General features: G+C 45.3%; 1 protein-coding gene across 1 annotated transcript in view; it reads right to left on the bottom strand.

The window, feature by feature from the left end:
- The window catches only part of CACNA2D3 (calcium voltage-gated channel auxiliary subunit alpha2delta 3), an 853,260-nt gene that overhangs the window by 190,289 nt on the left and 642,722 nt on the right, over positions 1-20,249 (bottom strand). Inside the window, exon 16 of the mRNA XM_058561298.1 lies at positions 18,170-18,244. Within this exon, the coding sequence (XP_058417281.1) occupies positions 18,170-18,244 (75 nt within the window). The remainder of the gene's footprint in view (positions 1-18,169; positions 18,245-20,249) is intronic.

Genomic DNA, 20,249 nt, shown 5'->3' with positions numbered 1-20,249 from the left:
GAACCAATACCGACTCAGGGCCTCAGAGAAGCCTTGTATGATACCATTATAGCTGGGATTTCCATCAAAATTGTGCTGGCCCCTTTGGTTGTGTGACCCCACAACAGCCCAGACTTTTCTAGATAAGATACACGAATGGATGAAGTAGGCATTATGCCAAGAGAGAAATTCCAATGAGTCTGTATTTGCAGATGAAATCCTCACGTTCCTGGGAAGATGAGAAGCCCAGATACCCTGGAGGGAAACAGGGCCACGAGGGTGTGTCCAAAAGCAGCCAGAAGGTGGGAGAGAGGCAACAGGGCATGTCGAGACAACAGGCCTTTTCCTTTTTCTAAAAGGTACTGTGCTCTTATTAATTAATGTTTTTAAGTGTCTCAAAGATGAAAAGTTCTATGTGCGTTCTTGGTGTGATTACAAAATCCTTTTGATCACTGTAAAACTAAAATAGCTTTGGTATTTTTTAAAAAAACAACAATTAACAGGCCGCTTTGAAAACCCAAATGACCTTGATCTTCATCAGTGTCCTCTGAGTCTCCGTGAGTCACACATCTCATGTGGCAAGGAGGTGGCCTAGCCTCGCCACCGTTTTTATAGGTCAAAGCCTCTTACTACCTGGCGGCTAGATTTAAACTCCCATTCTCAAAAAGCTAGTCTGTCTTGTAATAGCAAGGTAGTCATAAAAATGAAAATCGTGCTGAATGGTTGGGGCGGAAGGAAGTTTTTGTGCTAGTAAAGGGACAGGAACAGGGGATTCTAACGGAAAGGAGGAGAATGGCATCCCCAAGCCTGTTGACTCAGGTGACGAGGTGAATGCTGAGACAAGACTCTCTCTCAGCAGAGAAGAAAGAAGAAAGTACATGGATGCTACATGCAAAATACAGATGCATGGGGGCACCTGGGAGACAGCTATTCTGATAGGCTAGAACACTTTGAGACAAAACCCTCTCTAAAGTTTCCTGGGCAAAAGTTAGATGCAAAACAGACTTCAGAATGAATTTCAGTTTCAAATAGAGTTGCTATGAGTTCTTGAGTACAGACATGTGCCATTTTCCAAAGTTCATTTCATGTAAAGATTTCAGATACCATTGAGGCGTTAGGAGACAATGTCTAGGGTAAACAGAGGACCTCTATAATTTGAGAGTGGTACATCTGTGACATCTGACAAGCAATGTTTTTTGCATTTACAGAAACTTACTTGGCATCATTCCTTTGAGAAATTAATCACGTGGAAGCTGTCAGTTTTGCACCTGGGGTACAATTAGGTACCACAAATTGATTCCAGTTTTGTAACTGCAAAGATAAGGAATTTCCTTATTCACTCAAGTAAAATCAGAAATTAGTATCAACCAACACTGTACCAAAACATGCTAGCCTTTGAAGGACCGTTCAACCATTCACTGTGAGTTCTCCGTGGTGCTGCTTTTTCTCCTGCCATCGGTAACATGCCCAATGCCTCTCCCCAGCTCGGTTACTGGGACAAGGACTCTAGTCTCACTGTCTCAGCTTGGAGGGATGGCGGTCAGAACAGAGAGAGCTCTAACTTCAAGGTTTTTGTGCTAAAGAACAGGAAGGGCAGGAAGCTGGCAATGAATTTGCAAGTGAAGTAAATAGGGGGATGCAGAAAAGAGGGAAAGGACTCATTCCTTCTAAGCCAGCTGCCATCACCCTCGACTCTGGTTTATGCCTGTAATACCATCAACCTATGTCACACTGCTGAACCTTCATCAGTTGTGCAGGTATGAGCGTGTGTGTGTGTGTGTAAATTTATTTAGGGAGCTGGTTGGCATGATAGCTTTATTTTGTTTCACTTGTTCTGCTAAAAATTTTAAAGATACTTGTGAAGGAGGAGAAGACATGAAGGATCCATCTTCGTGGCCACGTCTTCCACAAAAGTTTCCCTGATCCTTCCAGCTGGAGCCTCTCTCCCTTCTCACCTAGGGTGGCCCTTTTTCTGCACCTCCCTGAGGACACAGGGCTTTGCAGCGTAAACATGCATCTGGCCATCTGCTCAAGCCCTCTGCTCTCTGCCCTAGCCACCTCTTGACCACCAAACTGAACAGGTTCTCATTCATCACTGGTCCCTTCAGCCCACTGAACTGGTGACCCAGCAAAGGCAAAATGCTTAGCTTTTATTTTTTTTTTTGCTTGTGATTCTCAATTATACTGATATATCTTTTTAAAAAAACGTTTTTGGATGCATGCCGGTTTGCATAAGCCCAAGAGACTTCTGATGTCACTCATGACTCACAGGAAAACCAAAGGTCCCCTGCAAGGCTGACTGAGACCTCTGGGTCTCATATTGGTCTCTGATCATGGAGATGTCGGCAGAGGCTGGAATAGGCTAGTATAATCAGAGAAAGAGTCCAGTAGGACAGCAATCAGGACTCATCAAACCACCACATGCATTGCTTCTATCTTCCAAGTGTATCTCAAAGTGAATCACCTCTCTCCATCCCTCTTGCTACCAACTTAGTGTCAGCCACTGTGATGCTTCTCCCATTGATGAGAAAATGTCTCCTGCGCATCCTGCCTGGACTCTACCCCTCCAATCCATCCTCCAAGGTCCAGACAAGAGGATTCTTCTGCAACCCAAATCAAATCATACCACTGCTTGGCCTGGAATCTTCATGGCTCCTCATACCCTGTAGTATAACAGCGTTCCAGAATGCGCATCACTCTGCCTTTGCTTGCTGCTCTGGCCTCTGTCTCACCACTTCCTGCCTCTCACCATACTCCCCAGCTAGACTAAGCTGGTTGCTAAAAATGTCATTATCATTCTTGCTTTAGGCCTCTGCACACACCACTCCATCTGCTCCCAATACCCTTCACCTCAACTCAGAGTCAAGCAGTCCCTCAGGACTTGGCAGAAACATCAGCTCCTCTGGGGAGTCTACACTGGGATTCCCAAGGTCAGCTCAAGTCCTTCCCGTACTCTCCTCCGCCTTCTGTGACAGCTCCATCTCCACATCCATCACGCTGTACACCAAATGAGTTGCTTACTTGCCCGGCTCCCGCACCAGGGCCCAAGCATCTTCGGGAAGGAGGCTATTTCTTACCCAAATAGAACCTTCAGTACCTAGGAGAGTACCTGGCAAAGAGTTGGTTCTCCATGAGTATCTGATGGGTGAACAGAGTGGATGAACAAATTCAGATGTGTATTCACTTCACAAGCACGAGTGTAACACTTACTATGTGCCTGGCCTATTCTAGGCATTTTGTGAACATGAACTCATTTAATCCTCATACCAATCCCATGCAGTAGGCAATATTTTGTCCTCATTTTTCAGTGGAGGAACCTGAAGCCAGGTAGGTTGAGGAACTTGTCCTAGGTCACACAGCTGACAGTGGCACAGCTGAGGTTGACCCCAGACATCTAGCCTCAGAGCCTGCTCTGCTCCATGGAGAAACATGTGCTGATGAGCCTCCCCCAGGTGGACCTGAGGTTGCTGCCAGGTGACTCCCTGGGATGTGTCCTGTGATCCCACCAGGAAGGGGATGACAGTAAGGTGCCTGTGGCTGTCACCAACCAGCTCCCTGTAATTCCACCATTGAGCAGAGCTGAGATTCAAATGATTAACTCTCAAAGGAATCTTTCCATTGAATACATATGAATGTGCTATTTATATTAGTATTTGAGCCTGGATTAAATAGGCTTCATTTAAGGGGCATCCAACCCACACTACTCTCAACCTGCTGCAGTGCTGGGAGTCAGGTAAGTGCCTTTACCTGTCCCAGTTACTCCCAAACTCTTCCTGGAGTGTAGCTACAAACGTAGGAAATCCAGGGGGTCTTTTTTGGGAGAAGCAGGCATGTGGGAGAATTAGAGTATTTTAACTGATTCTAATACCTAGAATACATTTCTGAAATCCCTATATTTCTTCACTGGGGACAGGGAACAATATTCTGTGATGCCTTTTAGCTTCTGAACATACCAGATAAACCCTCCATCTGATTTTTTCTCCTCTGTCATCTGTTTATCCTTCTCATCCCCAAGAAATTAAGCTTAGCTCACTGGGCAATCCTCTCTGCTTGGGCACATTTCTCCAAGCAGAGTCCCCGTCTCAGTTTAAATCTGCCTTGAGTATTCCTTAGCAAAGCAGCCCTTGGGCTCGTGATTTAATGTGGAATATGTGTGTGTGTGTGTCTTCCTCCTAGATGATGTTCCAGATCTGTCTCCCAGAGAGTCTGGCCTCAGCTCTGCCTGGGGTGAATTGTGTGCCTGTATCTGTTGGACTTTGGTTTTGTAGTCATTGGGTCCAAAAAGAAGCCATTGTGGCAATGATAATTGTCCCCTTGACTTGCTCCTCAGGAGGTCTCCTCCCTTCCAGGGAGAGACAGGCACAGAAGGTATCGAATTTCAACTTGAACCCAGAGCTCCCAGGTTCGAGGCTGGCAGGCCAGCCTGTCATTTGGGATTTCTGGCCCTGGACAGCTGGTACACAAAAGTGCTCAATCCTGTGAAAGCCAAGGAAATGCCAGCTCTTGGGTGGCATTCTATCATGCCATCTATTGAGAGCGGGGGTGGGAATCACTGGAGCAAGGACAGAAGTGGACCCCATCCCAAGCAGAAAGGGGCAAGGGAGGTTGAGAAGTTCTAGCAAAAGCCCTGCCTGGCTTAGCCAAACTGCTCTCTGGCTTCTATTCCAAATGTGTCTTTGTTTCCCTTTGCCCTGCAGACAGCCTCAGAGAATGTGGAAATTGCACCTGGGAGGTACATTCACGAATATTCGTGCCTGTCACAGAATTATGAAAGTTGAATGAAGAGCTTATGGTTCAGGCACCTCCCCAATGAAGTGCAATGGTCAGTTCAGGGGTGTGGTGAGGATTAAATTATTGTGCCCAAAAGCCCACAGTCTCAACCTTTTTATTTGCATTCTTTGGTCTTATCATTTAGGATTATGTAAAAATGACAGCTGCTTATAATTATTTGGAGGTTTGAGCTGCAATAATTAAAAACATCTGCCTTTATCTTACCGCTACCAGACTTAACCCCGTGAGGTTGGGTCTACTGAACTTCAAAGAGGGAAGTAAGAAATAAAAGAAAACTCCACACATTACTAACAAATTTCTAGTGATTCATTTAAATGTATAACCAGTTATTCCAACAACCTTCAAACCTTTAATTATCTTTTAAATATATATAATTTGGGACTGCTAATTAGATAGCAATTTAATGCTCTCATGGGGATTCAGATGCACTGTCTTTCTAAAATGTAAACTCCCAAGGAATAATCATTGGCATTCAAATGATTGAATTCCTCAGTTATTCAAATGAGTGTGGGCATTTACACTGTTAGAATTATTTGAATATTCTGCCATCAGCCCCAGCTGTAGATTTTACAAGGCTCCTCAATAGACCGAGGGGAAGGCTAGGTTTTTCTCCCAGTCCGAGTCCACCTCTGGAGAGAAACAAGCCAGGCTCCTCGGAGAAGCCTCACATCATTCTAGCAGCTCAGTCAAGTCTCCTCTTAGATGCAGATGGCTCTGTTTTCCTGTTTTAAGGAGGAACAAACTTTCTGGAATTTACGGTTATGAAAGCTTTAATGCTCACTTCCCAGGCATTCTCCATGCTGGTCTGTCTGCTATTGTCTGGGCAGTTAACATTTTAATTAATAACTCTCTCCCCGAAACAGGCTGCTGCAGATGGAGGAGGTGAAGGTTTCACTCTGCCTTGAGCTTCCACTTCCTGTGTATTCCTACCCCCGTTGAGATGGTCCTTTAAATTATATAAAGATGTGCATCACATGGAGAAAAGCAATTGATCAATTAGATGACACTGGGCACTGATGGAAGCCAGCTCTCCCATCTCAGCCGCACAACATGGCTCGGGTTTGCATTCCTGAGCTGGGGCTAGTAGCTAGCAGCTGAGGCTCATTTCCCCCACGAGGGGAAGGAGGTGCAGACAAATCTATAGGAATTTTTAAGAGATCATTATTCAACACATCGCATGTAATTACATTTTGATGAGCTTTTTATTGCTAATTCATCATCCAAGATGGGGCACTCTAGATATGAAATTAATCTAGTAAAACAAAGGTCAGAGTGTGTCCAGTGAAAAGAAAAGCTTTGTCCTCATCAAATCCTTTTGCCAAACAACAAAGCAGCAGAGAATTCTATCTCTGAACCAAATTTCCTTAGTGACTTCTCAATTATTAACAGCAAAAGGCCAATGCTCCCCAGTACTTCTAAGTGCAAATGTGGATTTTCCAAGCAGGCTGGAGTGAGGTGAATACATGCACAGGAGCCTGAAATAGAATGGGAAATGTTCCTAATGCCATCATGTCAATGCAAAGGTCTGCGCGGGTGAACACAGACTGTATTTGAAGCTCTAGTCTGGAGCGAATCAATTTTTGTAGACATCAGTTCACTAGCGTCTTAGCTTGAGTTCTGCCTGAAGCAGACCCTAAGACCAGGATTCAAGGGCAAGATTTTCACTCGGGATGGGTTCTCGGGAAATGCCTGTAGGGACACGGCAAAGTGACTCAGAGACAGAGATGGGATGACATCAAGCATGTGAGCACTGGTGGCAAATGGAGCTGAATCCCGCTGGGGGACTCTGGGAGCCAGTGTGGAGCAGGCACTTTGAGGTAGCCCACCTGTGAGGTGGGAGTGCTCACCAGTCTTTCGTGGAGGGATGCTGGTTCCCTGGCATACCCAGCCAGCTGCATGCCTGAGAGGAGTGGACTCCAGAAGCCAGAGAAAGTCTTCACCCAGTGCTGGCAGCTGCAAGCCAGGTGGGCATGTGGGGAACTGATGAGGGTTGAGGGGACACGGGCAGAGCATCATTAGCAACTGCTTCACTAAGCATGCTCCCCACAAGGATTTATCAATAAAACCTCAAGTCACTGTCCCTTGTCCTAGGGAAGTCTGTCCTAAATCTACCGACAGATTCCAGACACGACATACTGAACATCCCCATGCCGCAGGGTCTTTGCACACACTGCTCCCTCAGCCTGAACCAGTCTCCCCACTCTCGGCACAGTGATTTCTTTTTCTTCCCTCAGGGCTTCAGGGCTTAGCTTAAAATGTCATCCCTAAGAAGGGTCCTCCCTGACCTTCCTACTAAGGGAGGTGCCTCTCCCTCCTTTTTTTCCCCTCGGATATTTGTTTCCTTTGGAAAGTTTATCCAAAATGTGTAATATTTTTTATTTATTAATTTACTTACGAACTTTTAAAAAAACATATCTTCTCCATGCGATTGCAAGCACCAAATTAAGGGAGAATTATGCCTGTCTTGTTTTATCACTAGATCCCCAGCATCTAATAGAGTGTCTGCCACATGAGGGGCATCCCATAAATACCTGGCAGAGGAGGGAAGGAACAGTGGGAGGGAGGGAGGGAAGGAGGGAGGGAAGGTGGGGGGGAGGGTGGGGTCCAACAGCACAAGAAAGAGCAAGGTACTCATCTAGGTGTCTGAAGGGCCCTCTGCTGCTCCCAGCTGTGCTGGACTGGATCACAAACTGCGATCTCAGGCTTACAGGCTGCAAGCCAGCTCCCTGCAGCCTTCTCCAGCCACCCCTTCCATAGCTAGACACCAAGTCCTTTTATAAATTCTACTTCTCGTTAATATTTCCACCCTGGTGCTTAATAATATAGTGCGTCACTGTGTGATCAATTTCCTATATGTGGGTCTTCTCTCCCCATTTATTTACTATTCCCCTTCCTCTGCTGGGTACCTTACCAGACCCTGGATATATAAGGGTGAACAAAATACAATCTGATCTGTGTCTTCAGGTTGCTTGCAGTGCAGTGAGGGGGCAGATGTGTCAAGATATTTCTATCATGTGGTGTGGAGCTCCAACTCAAAGGCCTGTGCAAGAAGCCTGGCGGGCTGTGGAGAGACTTCTTTGGGTTTGGGGGGTGGGGTGCGGTTGAGAGGAAAGATTTGTGTTGTGGGGAGAGGACAGGGGTGCAGACTGTGAGCTCCCTTAGAGCAGGGGTCAGAGCCACACCCAGCAGTGGTTTCCAGACTGGGCGAGCTCATGGCTGTATCAGCTGGGCTGCTCAGGTTGTGAGCACGAGACATCAATTCTTCATCACTTGACCAAAAGGGGCACGTACTGGAAGGGGATCTGGAAGCTCTCTGCTCCCACTACAGTGAGAGATTAATTCATAGGAATGAAAAAACAGACAAAGGAACTAACGGAGGGCCTTTGCTCTTGCCTTTTCTTTTCTTTCCTTCCTACCTTTCCTTCCTTTCTTCCTACCTTTTCCTTTCCTTTTCATTCTTCCTCTTTCCTCCCATTCTTCCCTCTTTCCTTTCTTCTTTCTCTGTTTCTTTCTTGGCAGAGTAAGGACTTAAGAAACTCAAACCTTCCATCTGCTGTTACCTTTGTATCAGTCTGGGCCCCAGCAGGAAGCACATGGCACAGTGAAGCTGGCTAATTAAGGAAGGTTTAATAAAGAGGCTATTGTAACGGTGTGGGTAGAGGTAGGAAACTACAAGAGAGGGGGCAGTACCTTGAAGCTAGAAGCAGTGGGGACCTTTTCTGCCATGCTGGATGGAGGGACAGAGGAAGGAACAGTCACAGAAGCCCACAGAGAGAAAGCCACAGAGAGGGAGGCTATTGTGGCTTTAGATTGGGTGCAGCCAGTCTCAGAGGACACAGAGCTGAACACACACTCTGATCCCACTCTCCTCTCTCCACTGCGAGTGGGTGTCCCGCACTAGCCAAACCCCACCCACAGCTGAGGGCAAAGGAGCCAGTGCTGAGTCCCACACAGGTCAGCGTGCAGGGGCAGAGAGCAGAGGGAAGGAGAAAACCATCTAGAGCAGCTAAGGGAGGCTCTCCAGTCCAACTTTCATTTTGTACAAGAACCTTATAATATAGCTTCAGAATTAAGGGAAGTTCTTTCAATTAAATGGTTTAATTTTATGAAAAATGACATCCATAGTTGTCTTTTTTTTCCCTGAAGATTGACCTGAATTTACTTTCTGACCAACACAGTGCTTGGACTAGGCATCAGTTAACCTCTCTGAGATAAGCACTAACACACAGGTTGCTTTGAGGAGGTCAGGAGGTGAAGCACACAGGGGTGCTTGGCAGAAAGCCTGGTTCCTAACACCCCGAGTCACAGTTGCATTGTTACTGCATGTCCCCTGTCTGCTAACCCCTATCTATGCCCTAAGTGTCTAGCACACACCAGCCACAGAACCTGGGGACAAAGAGGCTGTTGAGTTCTTGAGGTTTGCAGAACACAGCATAGCTCCCACCCAACAGAAATTCAGGCACCCCACTAACTTGCTCAATCCCCAGGCTCCCGAGGTGTAAGCCTTCCCCACACAGGGCTGCGATGCTTCCACTCAAGTGTCCAGACTGGGGCAGTTCAAACAGTGCCCTCAACAATTTCATCAAGAGGAAAGCATGCAAGGCTCTGTTTTCTCTTCTGCCAAATGATGTATTTCAAAAAGAACAGGCTCGCTACGTGGGGGTCACACAGTCTTGTTTATTTTTTCTCAGAGAACATACTCCTCTGAGCAGATACACTTACTAAGCATCCGTTAATTCTTTCTTTTAAACTAAATGGAATGGATTCAGACCAGGCCTAAATCGGAGTCGCCTGGGCTCTGTTCTGAGAACGTGTGCTGGCAGGGTCGCCAGCCGCGGGGATGAGGCACACAGCAGTGCCCGGGCGCCACCTACTGGGAAGTCTCCTTCAGTTCATCAGCAGCCTGAGTGGAGAGCAAGGAGGCTGAGAAGGGATTCCAGCATTTGGGAGCCACAGAAATGTTTGTAAATGACGCTAGTCCCCCACACTATACACGCTGACAGGCTGGGGACAGCAGAATGCATGGTTCTGAGACGAGAGAAGCTGTGCCTAGTTCCCCCTGAGGACAGCGGTCCTGGGGAGAGTGTGGGGTCCCCACTGCGTGGGAAGAAATGTTCCCCAGAGTGGACTGTGGATGCAGTTGATGTGCATGCCACCTCCTCTGGGAAGCCCTCCTGCATCTCAGGGCACCCTTCCTCCAAGAAAGCAGACATTTCCCCTGTGAGCCCATAGTTCTTGGCCCCTCTTGCTGTCAGGGAACTCTTGTATCGTGCAGCGAGCTTCTTGTGGGCAGAGACATCTTTCTACCTGCTTCTGTGTCTCCATTACCTAACACAGTGCTTGACTCAAGGAACATCAGATGAATGCTTGCAGGCAAGCAGGAGGGCAGAGGCAGGGGCGGAAAGAAAGGAGGTCTTGAGCAAGCACACGGGCTTCGATTTCTGCGCCTAAAGTAGCAAGGACTCAATAAATGTTTGATGAGTGAACATGTGGCACCTGCACTTCTCATTTATTGTAGGAAATTGGTATCCAGACATTTAGTCACCAGCATCCTTCAAACATCATCAAAATCATTCAACAAATATTTAGTGACTGCCCCTCTTCTGTGCAGCAGCAAAGTCCCAGGAATTCATAAGGGACAGCAGGAGAGAGGTTGGACACATAGGCATTTCCCAAGAGTGATAAGTGACCCAAGGAAACCAAGGCATGGGACGTGATGGGGAGTGACGGAGGAGCAGTGTGGCTCCTTCGGTCAGGGAGCAGGGACGCCTCTCCGCGGGGGTGACATCTGAGATGAGACGTGGAAGATGAGAACAAGCCAGCCATGGGTGTATCTGGTACAAGATTCCAGGTAGAGGGAAGAGCAGGCACAAAGATTGGGAACAAGAAGGAGTTTGGGGTTTCTGAAGAATGGGCAAAAGGGCTGGAGTATGGCTGGAGCATAGTGAGCACTGTGGGCAGCCGCACAAGCTCAGGGAGGTCAGGGAGGTGGAGCCAGATCTAGCGGGGTGCTGGGGTCACAGCCAGGAGTTCAGGTTTTACTCTAAATGCCAAGGGAAGCTACATCACCTGATTGACGTCTGTGAAACCCCCTCTGACTCCTGAGTGAATAGTGCTGGGTGGGGGTGGGCCGCAAAAACAGGTGCCCAGAGAGGAGCTATAAGGGGACTGAAGTCACCCAGGAGAAACAGGACAGTGGCCCTGAGCAGGGGGTAGTGAAAGAGAGAGGTGGGTGAGCTTGGGGTGTCTTTGGAGCCAGATCCAATAGGACATGAGGGTGGATGGCATGAGGAGGGGTCCAGAAAAAGCTACAGGTGGAGGTCACACCCACCCCTGTTGAACTAAAAAGAACTCTTAGCATTTGCATTGAGTAGGTGTGGATGGGAAGGAGAAATTGAGGAAAATTAATTGAGCCATTCCTGGTCCAAGAATTATACAAAAAAGGAAAACTGTTAGATGTGGGATGGAAGCAAGCCCTTGCATAACTGAGGATCTGCATAATGATATAAAGATCACATTTAAACTTCACATTGAATTTTTCTGGAATTATACAGAATCCCCTCACATGGCCCATTGCTTGAGCTAAGTCAGTGGGACTTCCACAAGGATTCTAATAGTGCCCCTACCTTTTAAGCTCCTATTTAAATTGGTTTACGATATACACTGTCTCCTTAGCATTTAACATATATTTACATGTGTGTGTAGGAATGTCCACTTAATTCCATATGAGAGGACTATGGTATAAGAATATTTACATTTATTAGCATGTTCACATGTTAATCCATGTATTCAATGACCTTCTGCAAGGGCCTGTCTACAACCCAGGTGCAACAGCAAAAGGACACGGAAAAATGAACCGTCTGGGCATCCACAAGAACAAAGAAGCAGAATCAATGTTGGAGTGGGGCAGGGACAGTTAAAGAGTGACACAAGGGAGAGGCTGGTGACATCAGACACAACCCAGGCTGTGCACAGAGAGCTGGTGGCTAGAACAGCAACAACAATGAATTCCAGAGGGAGGGAGAGGATTCTGTAACGAGTTAGGAAGATGACACAGTTATCTGCAGAATTTGGGCTCACTGAAGAGCTAATGAGTTTGATAGAACAAAGAAATAGTTTGGGTGCCCGAATATTCTGATTTAGACAACCTGACAGCTCAGGCTCACCGGATGTGGCCTGCGCCACACAGTTTGGTTCAGGAAGTCTACATGGGTTAGGAGTGAACCCACACGGCTGAAAGAGCCAGAGCTGCGCAGCCAAACCAGGGAGCCATCTGCTCTGGCTATCAACTTGATGTCCCTGAATTCTGAACAACTCCCCACTTCCATTCCCGGAGGCGAGAGAGGCCACAGCCTGGGAGGGAGGGGTCAAAGCCACAATGGAGGAGGCTAAGTAGCCACCAACAATTTGCACAGACTCCCAGGATGGAACAGTGACGGGTGGTAGTGATGGTGGTGGTGGTGGCGGCGCTGGTGGTGGTGGTGGTGTAGTGGGAGTGGTGGTGGTGGTGGTGGTGGTGGTGGTGGTGGTGGTGGTGGTGGTGGTGTAGTGGTGGTGGCGGCGGTGGTGGCGGTGGTGGTAGTGGTGGTGGTGGAGGAGGAGGAGTTTGTTATAATTCACTTGAAGGAAAGAGGAGGTCCTACCATCCATTTTATCTAGAAGGGTCCAAAATGTCTGGTCATACTGTAGACCTATGCTGTCCCGTACAGTAGCCACGAGCCTCATGTGGCTCTTGAGCACCTGAAATGTGGCTGGTCAGAATTGAAATGTGCTATGAGTGCAAAATACACACTATATTTCAAAGATTAGTATGAAAATAATGTAAAATATCACATTAATAATTTTTATATTGATTGCATGTGGAAACAATGTGGTTTGGGACATATCGAGTTAATTAAAATATATCTTTAAACTTAATTTCACCTGTTTCTTTTTTACTTTTTTAGATGTGGCTACTACTAGAAAATTTTAAATTACACAGGCAGCTATGCTTGTGGCTTGCATTATATTCTCACTGGACAGTGCTAGTCTAGACAGATTCTAACTATATCGTCCAGTGATAACCCTGTTATTCATCCATGCGGCTGCAGAGAGCAGGCCTCTTGGTCACTCCCACCCTCCCACACTCTGCCTCCCATTTCCTGAAGAACCAACCACCGCAGCAGAGTGAATTTAGCACATCTAAACTGATCTGGGTTAGGCCTCCTGGTTCTGGCACTTTCTAGTCACCTCACCACTGTATCACTTGGTGCCTCAGCTTCCCGGATGTAACGTGGGAATGTTCACCTTCCCCTCAGAGAACCCCAACTCCTCAGGCTGGCACTCACAGCTGTCTACAATCCTACTCCAGCTGCCTTCAGACTCATTTCCACCCAGGTCTGCCCTCACACACACCCTTCCCTTGAGCCTCTGGGCCTTTCCACCACACCTACATCATAGGCTTGCTATTAAATTAATGATTAAAAGCTTTAACACATGTAAAACACTTTGTACAGTGCCTGCCACATAAAAAGGAATCAACGAAAGTTAGAAAAACATACTAAGACCAACAACAACAATAATAAACAAAAATGCTTCTTCCCTGGCGGTGTCTATAGTCAACTTATGTATCCTAAGTATAAAACCTTATCCATCTGCTTAGATTTTGAGTTCTTTGAGGCAGGGCCCATCTCTGTAACCACTCCAATCAACTTGCTCAGGCCTAGAACATAGTGGATGTCCAGTAAGTGTGGAAGGAATGAATGAAGATTTCTCTCCATCATTCCCACCTCCCATCTCATCCACCACCACACCCAGTGACCCATGTGACTGGCAAATTTTCGTCCAGAGTAGAAACCCTCCAGCATCTTTCCTCATCTTCTGGGCTTGCAGACACAAAGCAAACAGCTTTTGGCAGACATCAACGTGGGCTTCGTGGAAGCAAGTCCTAGATTTTGCCTGCCCCAGGCTTCTCTGTGGAGCCCTGCCCATGCTGTGGCTGCTGGAAGGGAGCCTTCTTTGTGTTCTCTTGGTGGTTTGACCAGGTCCACATTCCAGGCCTCCTGGGGGAAGCAAATCAACTTAGATGTCCCTTTCTTCTAAGAAGGAGGGGCAGATGGATCACCAAAATCTCAACAAAAATCAGATTATGCCAACGGTGGCACCTTTTCAGTCTTATCTCCCTCAACGCCCTGTTGGGCAAAAGAAAAACAGATTTATTCAGGTCTTCACCTTTTTTAAAAATCCATAAAGCTTTCAAAGACATGGGAAGAATAAAGTGCAGAAAAACTCAATCTAGACAGTAACTATACTTTGAAATATTTTTAACCTGAATGTTAAAGAATGATAGAGACCAAGAAAACATTTCCAGATGTTTAATAACTACCCAAAAAGCATTCCTCAAGGTCTAACTTGAATCCTTCTGGCTGTGCTGCTGTTCCATTCTCCACCCAGAGAGTAGGTACTGGCCCCCACCCATGAAGTGGTCCCCAGCTCAGTTAAAGACAGCTGCATCAGCCCCCAGCCTAACACAGGACCCCCACACCTGGCACCAGGTAAATGTTTGTTGAATGAATGTCAGTTAGTCCACTGGAAGTCATAAGCTGGTGGAAAGGATAGGGTGGTTAAGAAACACTTGGAGAAGGACTAAGGAGAGCCCAGTTATCAACAGAAAAGTATTACTTTAGCAGTTTTGCCAATTAAACCAAAGCGAGCCTGCTGAGTAAGGCTCCCACATCTGAGCTATTCTCGAAGACCCTTCATGATTCACACCCAAATCATACAAGATTACAGAAAACACTGGATAAAATCTAGCCAAACATTAAGTTTGGGGGAAAGATTTTATTGGACAAATTAGAAAAATATTGGTATTGTGCTTCAGAGAAACCCACTTCTTTCCTCTGGCTGCAGGGGCAGAAACAACCTCAGTGGCAGAGAGAGAGGGAATATGAGTTATTTTAAGTGAGCTTGCTCCATCCTCCCACGCTGGCCACAACCCCACGCTCACACACGCCATCTCATCTGGCAGCCTCAGCCAGAGCGGAGGGGAACATCCACTTACAATAAGAATCCGATTATATGGCTGGCTTGGGAGAAGGTGAGTCAGGTCTGAAGGAGGATTCCCTGCCTGACTAGCCAGGGAAGCTGCTGATAGCTGGCTGCTCCTGGCTGTGTGTGAGGGTTCCCACCAGGGTGGGTCTGTGTCTGGTGCAGACCCCAGGTTTCTAGGAGAAGCTTGCAAGTTACATTCTCCAGAAGGACCCAAAGTAAGTGAAAATGAAAACAGTGGCTTCAGAGGATCCCTTCATTCATTCATCTCCTGAGTCCCTACTAAGTGCTGAGTGGACTGGTGGTGAGGAAGAAGGAGGGAAAAAGCTTTCTGCTTTTGTTGTTCAGGTGAACAAAACAGAGACGAACCAATCACGTGTACATGCCAGAGCCAGAAGTATTCCATCCATGTAGATTGACTCTTCAGTTACTGAGGCTTCTAGCATTATTCTTATTGCTACTTTAAAAACAAATAACAACAAGAAACTTCAGTTTCCTCACGTGGTAGGGCTCACGTAGAACCTCATAGTACAGTTGTTGTTTCCCTGTCTTCTAGACCAGAGTTACCCAAGAAAATTGACAATGTGGGTGTGCGTGTGTGTGCACGCTTGTCCTGTGTGAGAGAGAGACAGATATAGAGAGGGGAGAGACAGATAGACAGGAACAGACAGGCTTGGTCGAGGTTGCACAGACTAAATTGATGGCAGACTGAAATTACGATTGCATGCAGACTGCATGATGCCAAGGACTCTGTACCTGTTCACTTATGTGTGTATGTGTGTGTATGTGCACATGTCCCCTCATTGACGTTGATCATAAAAATCTGAACCAACTGAATAATCAAAAAGTGCTCTTTAGATCCCCCTAAGCATCTACCACCTCCATGTCCTTCCAACTTTTATAGCAGCTGAGCACAGATTGCCAGAGCCGATGTAACACAAACAGGGTGCCGGTATAACCACACTGTCCCCATGATGTCCTGGGGCCTGCTTTGTCACACAAGGCTCTTTGCTTGCATTATCCCATTTACTCTGACAACCACGCTATGATATATACACTATGGTTATGGTAAGATTACAAAAGAAAATGATGCTCAGAGAGGCTGTGTGACTTGCCCAAAGTCATGCAGCTGGGATGTGGCAGGACTAGGAGTCAAGGGCAACCTGTGTATTGCTGAAGTTGAGGTCCCTCCACTTCACTGCTCTCTCTTTCCCAGGAGGAAGATGCAAAACACAAGGCAGAGTCAACATCCACTTTTTGATCACATTCAGATGGGTTAGTTTGTGTAATCCTCATTGGTTGGCATCACTCCAAACCTCTTCTAAATATCTCATGGCCTCAGGGTCAGAGACAGATAAACAGGATAGATGCCCATTGGCCTAGCCATTTCTTATGTTCTTATCATGGATCAATTGCAAAATGGCTCATCTGGTTTGGGTTCTCACAAGTGAGATATGGGACATCTGCTCGGGCCATCCCATTTATGGGAACTTGACCCTGGCTACCACTTTTGGTGAAATCATTCAGTGCAATGTTTCAATGTGAGAAGAACAGAAATGACTTGTGCTTATGAGTATTTGCACCGTCAGGAGATGATTGGTGCTGACTGCTTGGCCTGCTTTCTAAGAGCCCTTCAGCTGCCCTCTCAGTGGCTACAGCTCCTGAAAGTGCATCAGATGGACTATTTGCACACAGGCCATTTGCTGCATGACCAGAAGATATAAAAGACCAGAAAGACTTTGTGAGTTGACCATGCAGATGGGAGCTGCTCCCGCTGCTGCAGAGAGAGGGAAGGTAACCTTGGTGACTTGTGACATCTGGTTCCATTTTATTCCTTCTTTAAAAGCTGATAAATAGATTCATTCATTGGCAGAAGATCCAGGTTTGATTGTTTCATCTACTCTGTTCCACTGCAACTTGGAATAAATAAGCACTGGGAACTCACCCTCGGCCACACCAAACATAACCCCTACCACCCCCAACTGGGCAGCTAGGAAATGGGTAATGTGCTAAGCTTTTTAGACTTAAATATGCTTTTAGATTTAAATATCCTTAATAATTTAGTAGCTTTTTCAATCAGACTTTTCAATAAATCTGAGTTACATTTGGAATTAGCTAATCAGTTAACTCAATCTTTTTCTGATGAAAAATTTTTGAAATCAAATATTACCTTAAATTCCATCTTAGAGCATGCATATGGGATCCACATGATGTGGCCATGACTCCATTAATACCAAGGTGATTAGAGCAAGTCGGATGATGATGGAGCTCAAACATGAACTTTTTCTAAACAACGATTCAAGCAAAAAGCAAACTGTTCCCCACAATGCTTCACCAATAAATATTTGTATAGCAGACAGTGCTGCTGTTTTTTAATTTTCATGAAAGGGAAAAAGACACATGGGATGGATGGGTACATGTGAAAATGTGTGTGTGTGTGTAGATTGCTATAGGAAATGACCTACACTTCCTTAACTTTCAAAAGCAGAGTTTACTATATTACTCTTTTTATATCTTCTTTAAAATTAGCTCAACACATATAAACCCAAAGGGAGTCCTTTTCTCAACATGTGTGACTAGTCCTGGAATAGCAAACACGTGGCGCTCACTGCCAACACCCCTCCAGAGTCCACAGGAAATACCGCCAATGGACAAGGGCCTCCTATCCAACAAGCCCGGCTACCCTCAGAATCCTCCTCAACACAGTGCTCCAGGCAGCCTCTCCTCAGTGACCATGGGCTGTCCTGGACTTGGCCTAACCCCACTCACTTCAGAGAGAGTGAAAACGATGCTGGAAGAAAATGGTTTACACGTCAGGTCACCAAACAACACTACTGGATATGGCTTAAGCAGGAAATGGAGAAAATCTCAACTGTTCCAATTAAACAAAAAAGGTATTGTTGAATACCTTCGACGCAGGAGGCACTGGGCTTAGGCTATGTAATTTGGGGGCAAATCCCATGGTAATGAATTTCCAGGGATCCTGGGACTAATTGGTTGTATCAAATGTAACTTGCAATAAGTGGGTCTCGGGTTGGAGTGTAAGGAGACTATTTGCTATATAAAGGTCTCCATTATGATGAGTTTCAAGCTGTCTAGAGTTAAAAATTTTTCCATATATTGGCAGATATGAAATAAATGCACATAGATATATACGGACGTATATACAAAAGCATGATGTAAATATATTTATCCTACATTATATATCATAAGTCAAAATACCAGTTATAAACTATTAAAACAACCTTTAGGAGACAATATTGTGAACTGAACTTTTCAATCGAAAACAGCTGTAAAGTGTGATCACTGTGGAACTGAAGAAAATCTTTTAAAATCATAAAAGGAGAAACACAGAAATAAGTATTTCTCTTACCAGTGGTCTGAGTTCTGGATGCGTCAGAATATATCCATTATTTGTGATTGCAAAAGCATAGCCGTGAATCCCTAACTGTAAGGAGAAGCGAGAAAGAAACCTTCATTAGCTTGCTCCCTAGTGAATTCACAAAGCATGAAGCAGTCCGACATTTAGTAATTTACAGCTTAAACTTGGCATTCATAACCCTTATCAGCACAATATTTCATTAAAATGAACGCAAGACACTGATCCTTGACATTTGGTGGAAATGAAGACCTGTCACAGGATAAGCTCAGCAAATAGCACAATTTAAAATGTCACATCCCCACGTTGGCATCCAAAGGCCTTACTTTGATTTATTTAAAACAAAAACAATTACATTTTTTAGAAAAAGAAAGTGGCGAATGTTTCTGGAAAGAGCCTATGTCCAAGCGAACAGAATTTTATCCACCTGGGTGTCTTCTTTCTCTCTGTGATAAGGAAAGAAGAGGCCTCACTCTGATTCGCATCTAGGCTTCCTACAATTCCACGCCCATGGGGGCCATCTCAAGCACGCACTCTCCTAGGCAGTCATTTTCCATAATTCTTCAAGGATAAAAGTGTCCCCACCAGCCCGTATAGGAGCCTGCCAACCCCTTTTATATCCTTTCGTCTTTAACTTGTGAGGCTGCCAAGCTTTTCCATGCATGCTTCCATCGACGCAAAGCCTGAGTAATTTTCTATGCAGAGCCTCACTTAATTTATGTTTTCTGACTAAATGGGACTATGGGAAATAGTTTGAGAGCAATGAAATGTTTTATTAGCTTTAAAAAGTATGTAATCAAATTTAACACTGCACTTATTTAAATAATAATCCCGGCTTTTTGACAATATTTCTATTACACAGTTGACTGCACCCATTGGCTACAATAAACTTACCTACAAATCATTCATGTATTAAATGGCCTCTGGCATAAAACCCATACTGATCTCTCTCTCTGAAGAAAGAAAATGTAACCCACTTTTGCCAGAGCAGTGAAAGGGGAGAAGAAAAAAATCCTCTATTTTTTCCGACGAGTTATTTCATAGTTCTGAGCTCTCACTATCAGTTTTCTTTAAAATCCTCTGCCGCTCATATTCTTGAATATGATGCTATTAAATGATCCAGACAACCAAGAATGACCTGTCTGCTTGTTAGCTTAACGTCAAGGTGATGTGAAATTAACTTCAGAGAATTTAACACCGGCAATTAAAAGTTTCCTTGCATTACATAAAGCAAATATGCACGTGGTAGTCAAGGGCAACAGATATTTTCTCTTGGAGTTACCTTGCACAGCAAGTCTTAATAAGATTCTACTTGACTCTAATGATAAAAGTATATTTCATTATGCTGTGAAAGATAAACCAGAGATTTCCTATCCTTTGAGATGTATATCATCTCTTTCATCTTGTCTCTTGGAAAAATGTCAGACACAGTCAACACTGCATTAATTACCATTATTATGTCCCAGTTTAATACCGACTGGAGGGGTCAAAAAGGACTTGGAAAGTTTGACTTTTTCCATTAAAGGCAAAAGTGGTATTTGACTGGAAATTCTAACTAAAAATTAGACCAAACAAATGATATTTTATAGTCAGCTAATATATTCAGTGCCTTCTAATGCACATTACTTCTCTTCTTGGTTTGCTTGTAGGAAGTAATACTCAAGAGAAGGTAGAACTCCTTGGTTATGGTCTCTTAACGCCCTCTACTTTTCTGGTATAGCACTTATCAAAATGATAATAATCAATTATTTGTGAAGTTGATTATAAGTAATCAAGGCATTGCTCAAGGCTTTGATCATTTAATGCCTGCCTCCTCACCAGAATATAAGTTCCATGACGGCCAAGGTTATACTACGTGGTTAAAAATATACGGAGGAAGGGATGGAGGGAAGAGGAGTAGGGAAAGAAGAAAAAGGAAAAGGAGGAATCAGGGAAACAATAAAAGAAACTGAATTGAGCGCAGATCCCACAAAGCTAACCCAAACTTGGCTTCCTTCCCTGGAATGCAGAGGCTGAGCTGACCTTACCACCCAGTGTCCTCCACTCATGGTTTAACTGCCATCTCTGCTTCCTT

This window comes from Diceros bicornis, chromosome 2, assembly GCF_020826845.1.
Source record: "Diceros bicornis minor isolate mBicDic1 chromosome 2, mDicBic1.mat.cur, whole genome shotgun sequence".
NCBI lineage: Eukaryota > Metazoa > Chordata > Mammalia > Perissodactyla > Rhinocerotidae > Diceros > Diceros bicornis.
The sequence above is the reverse complement of the archived record's forward strand: the minus strand, read 5'-3'. Positions and strand labels throughout refer to the sequence as shown.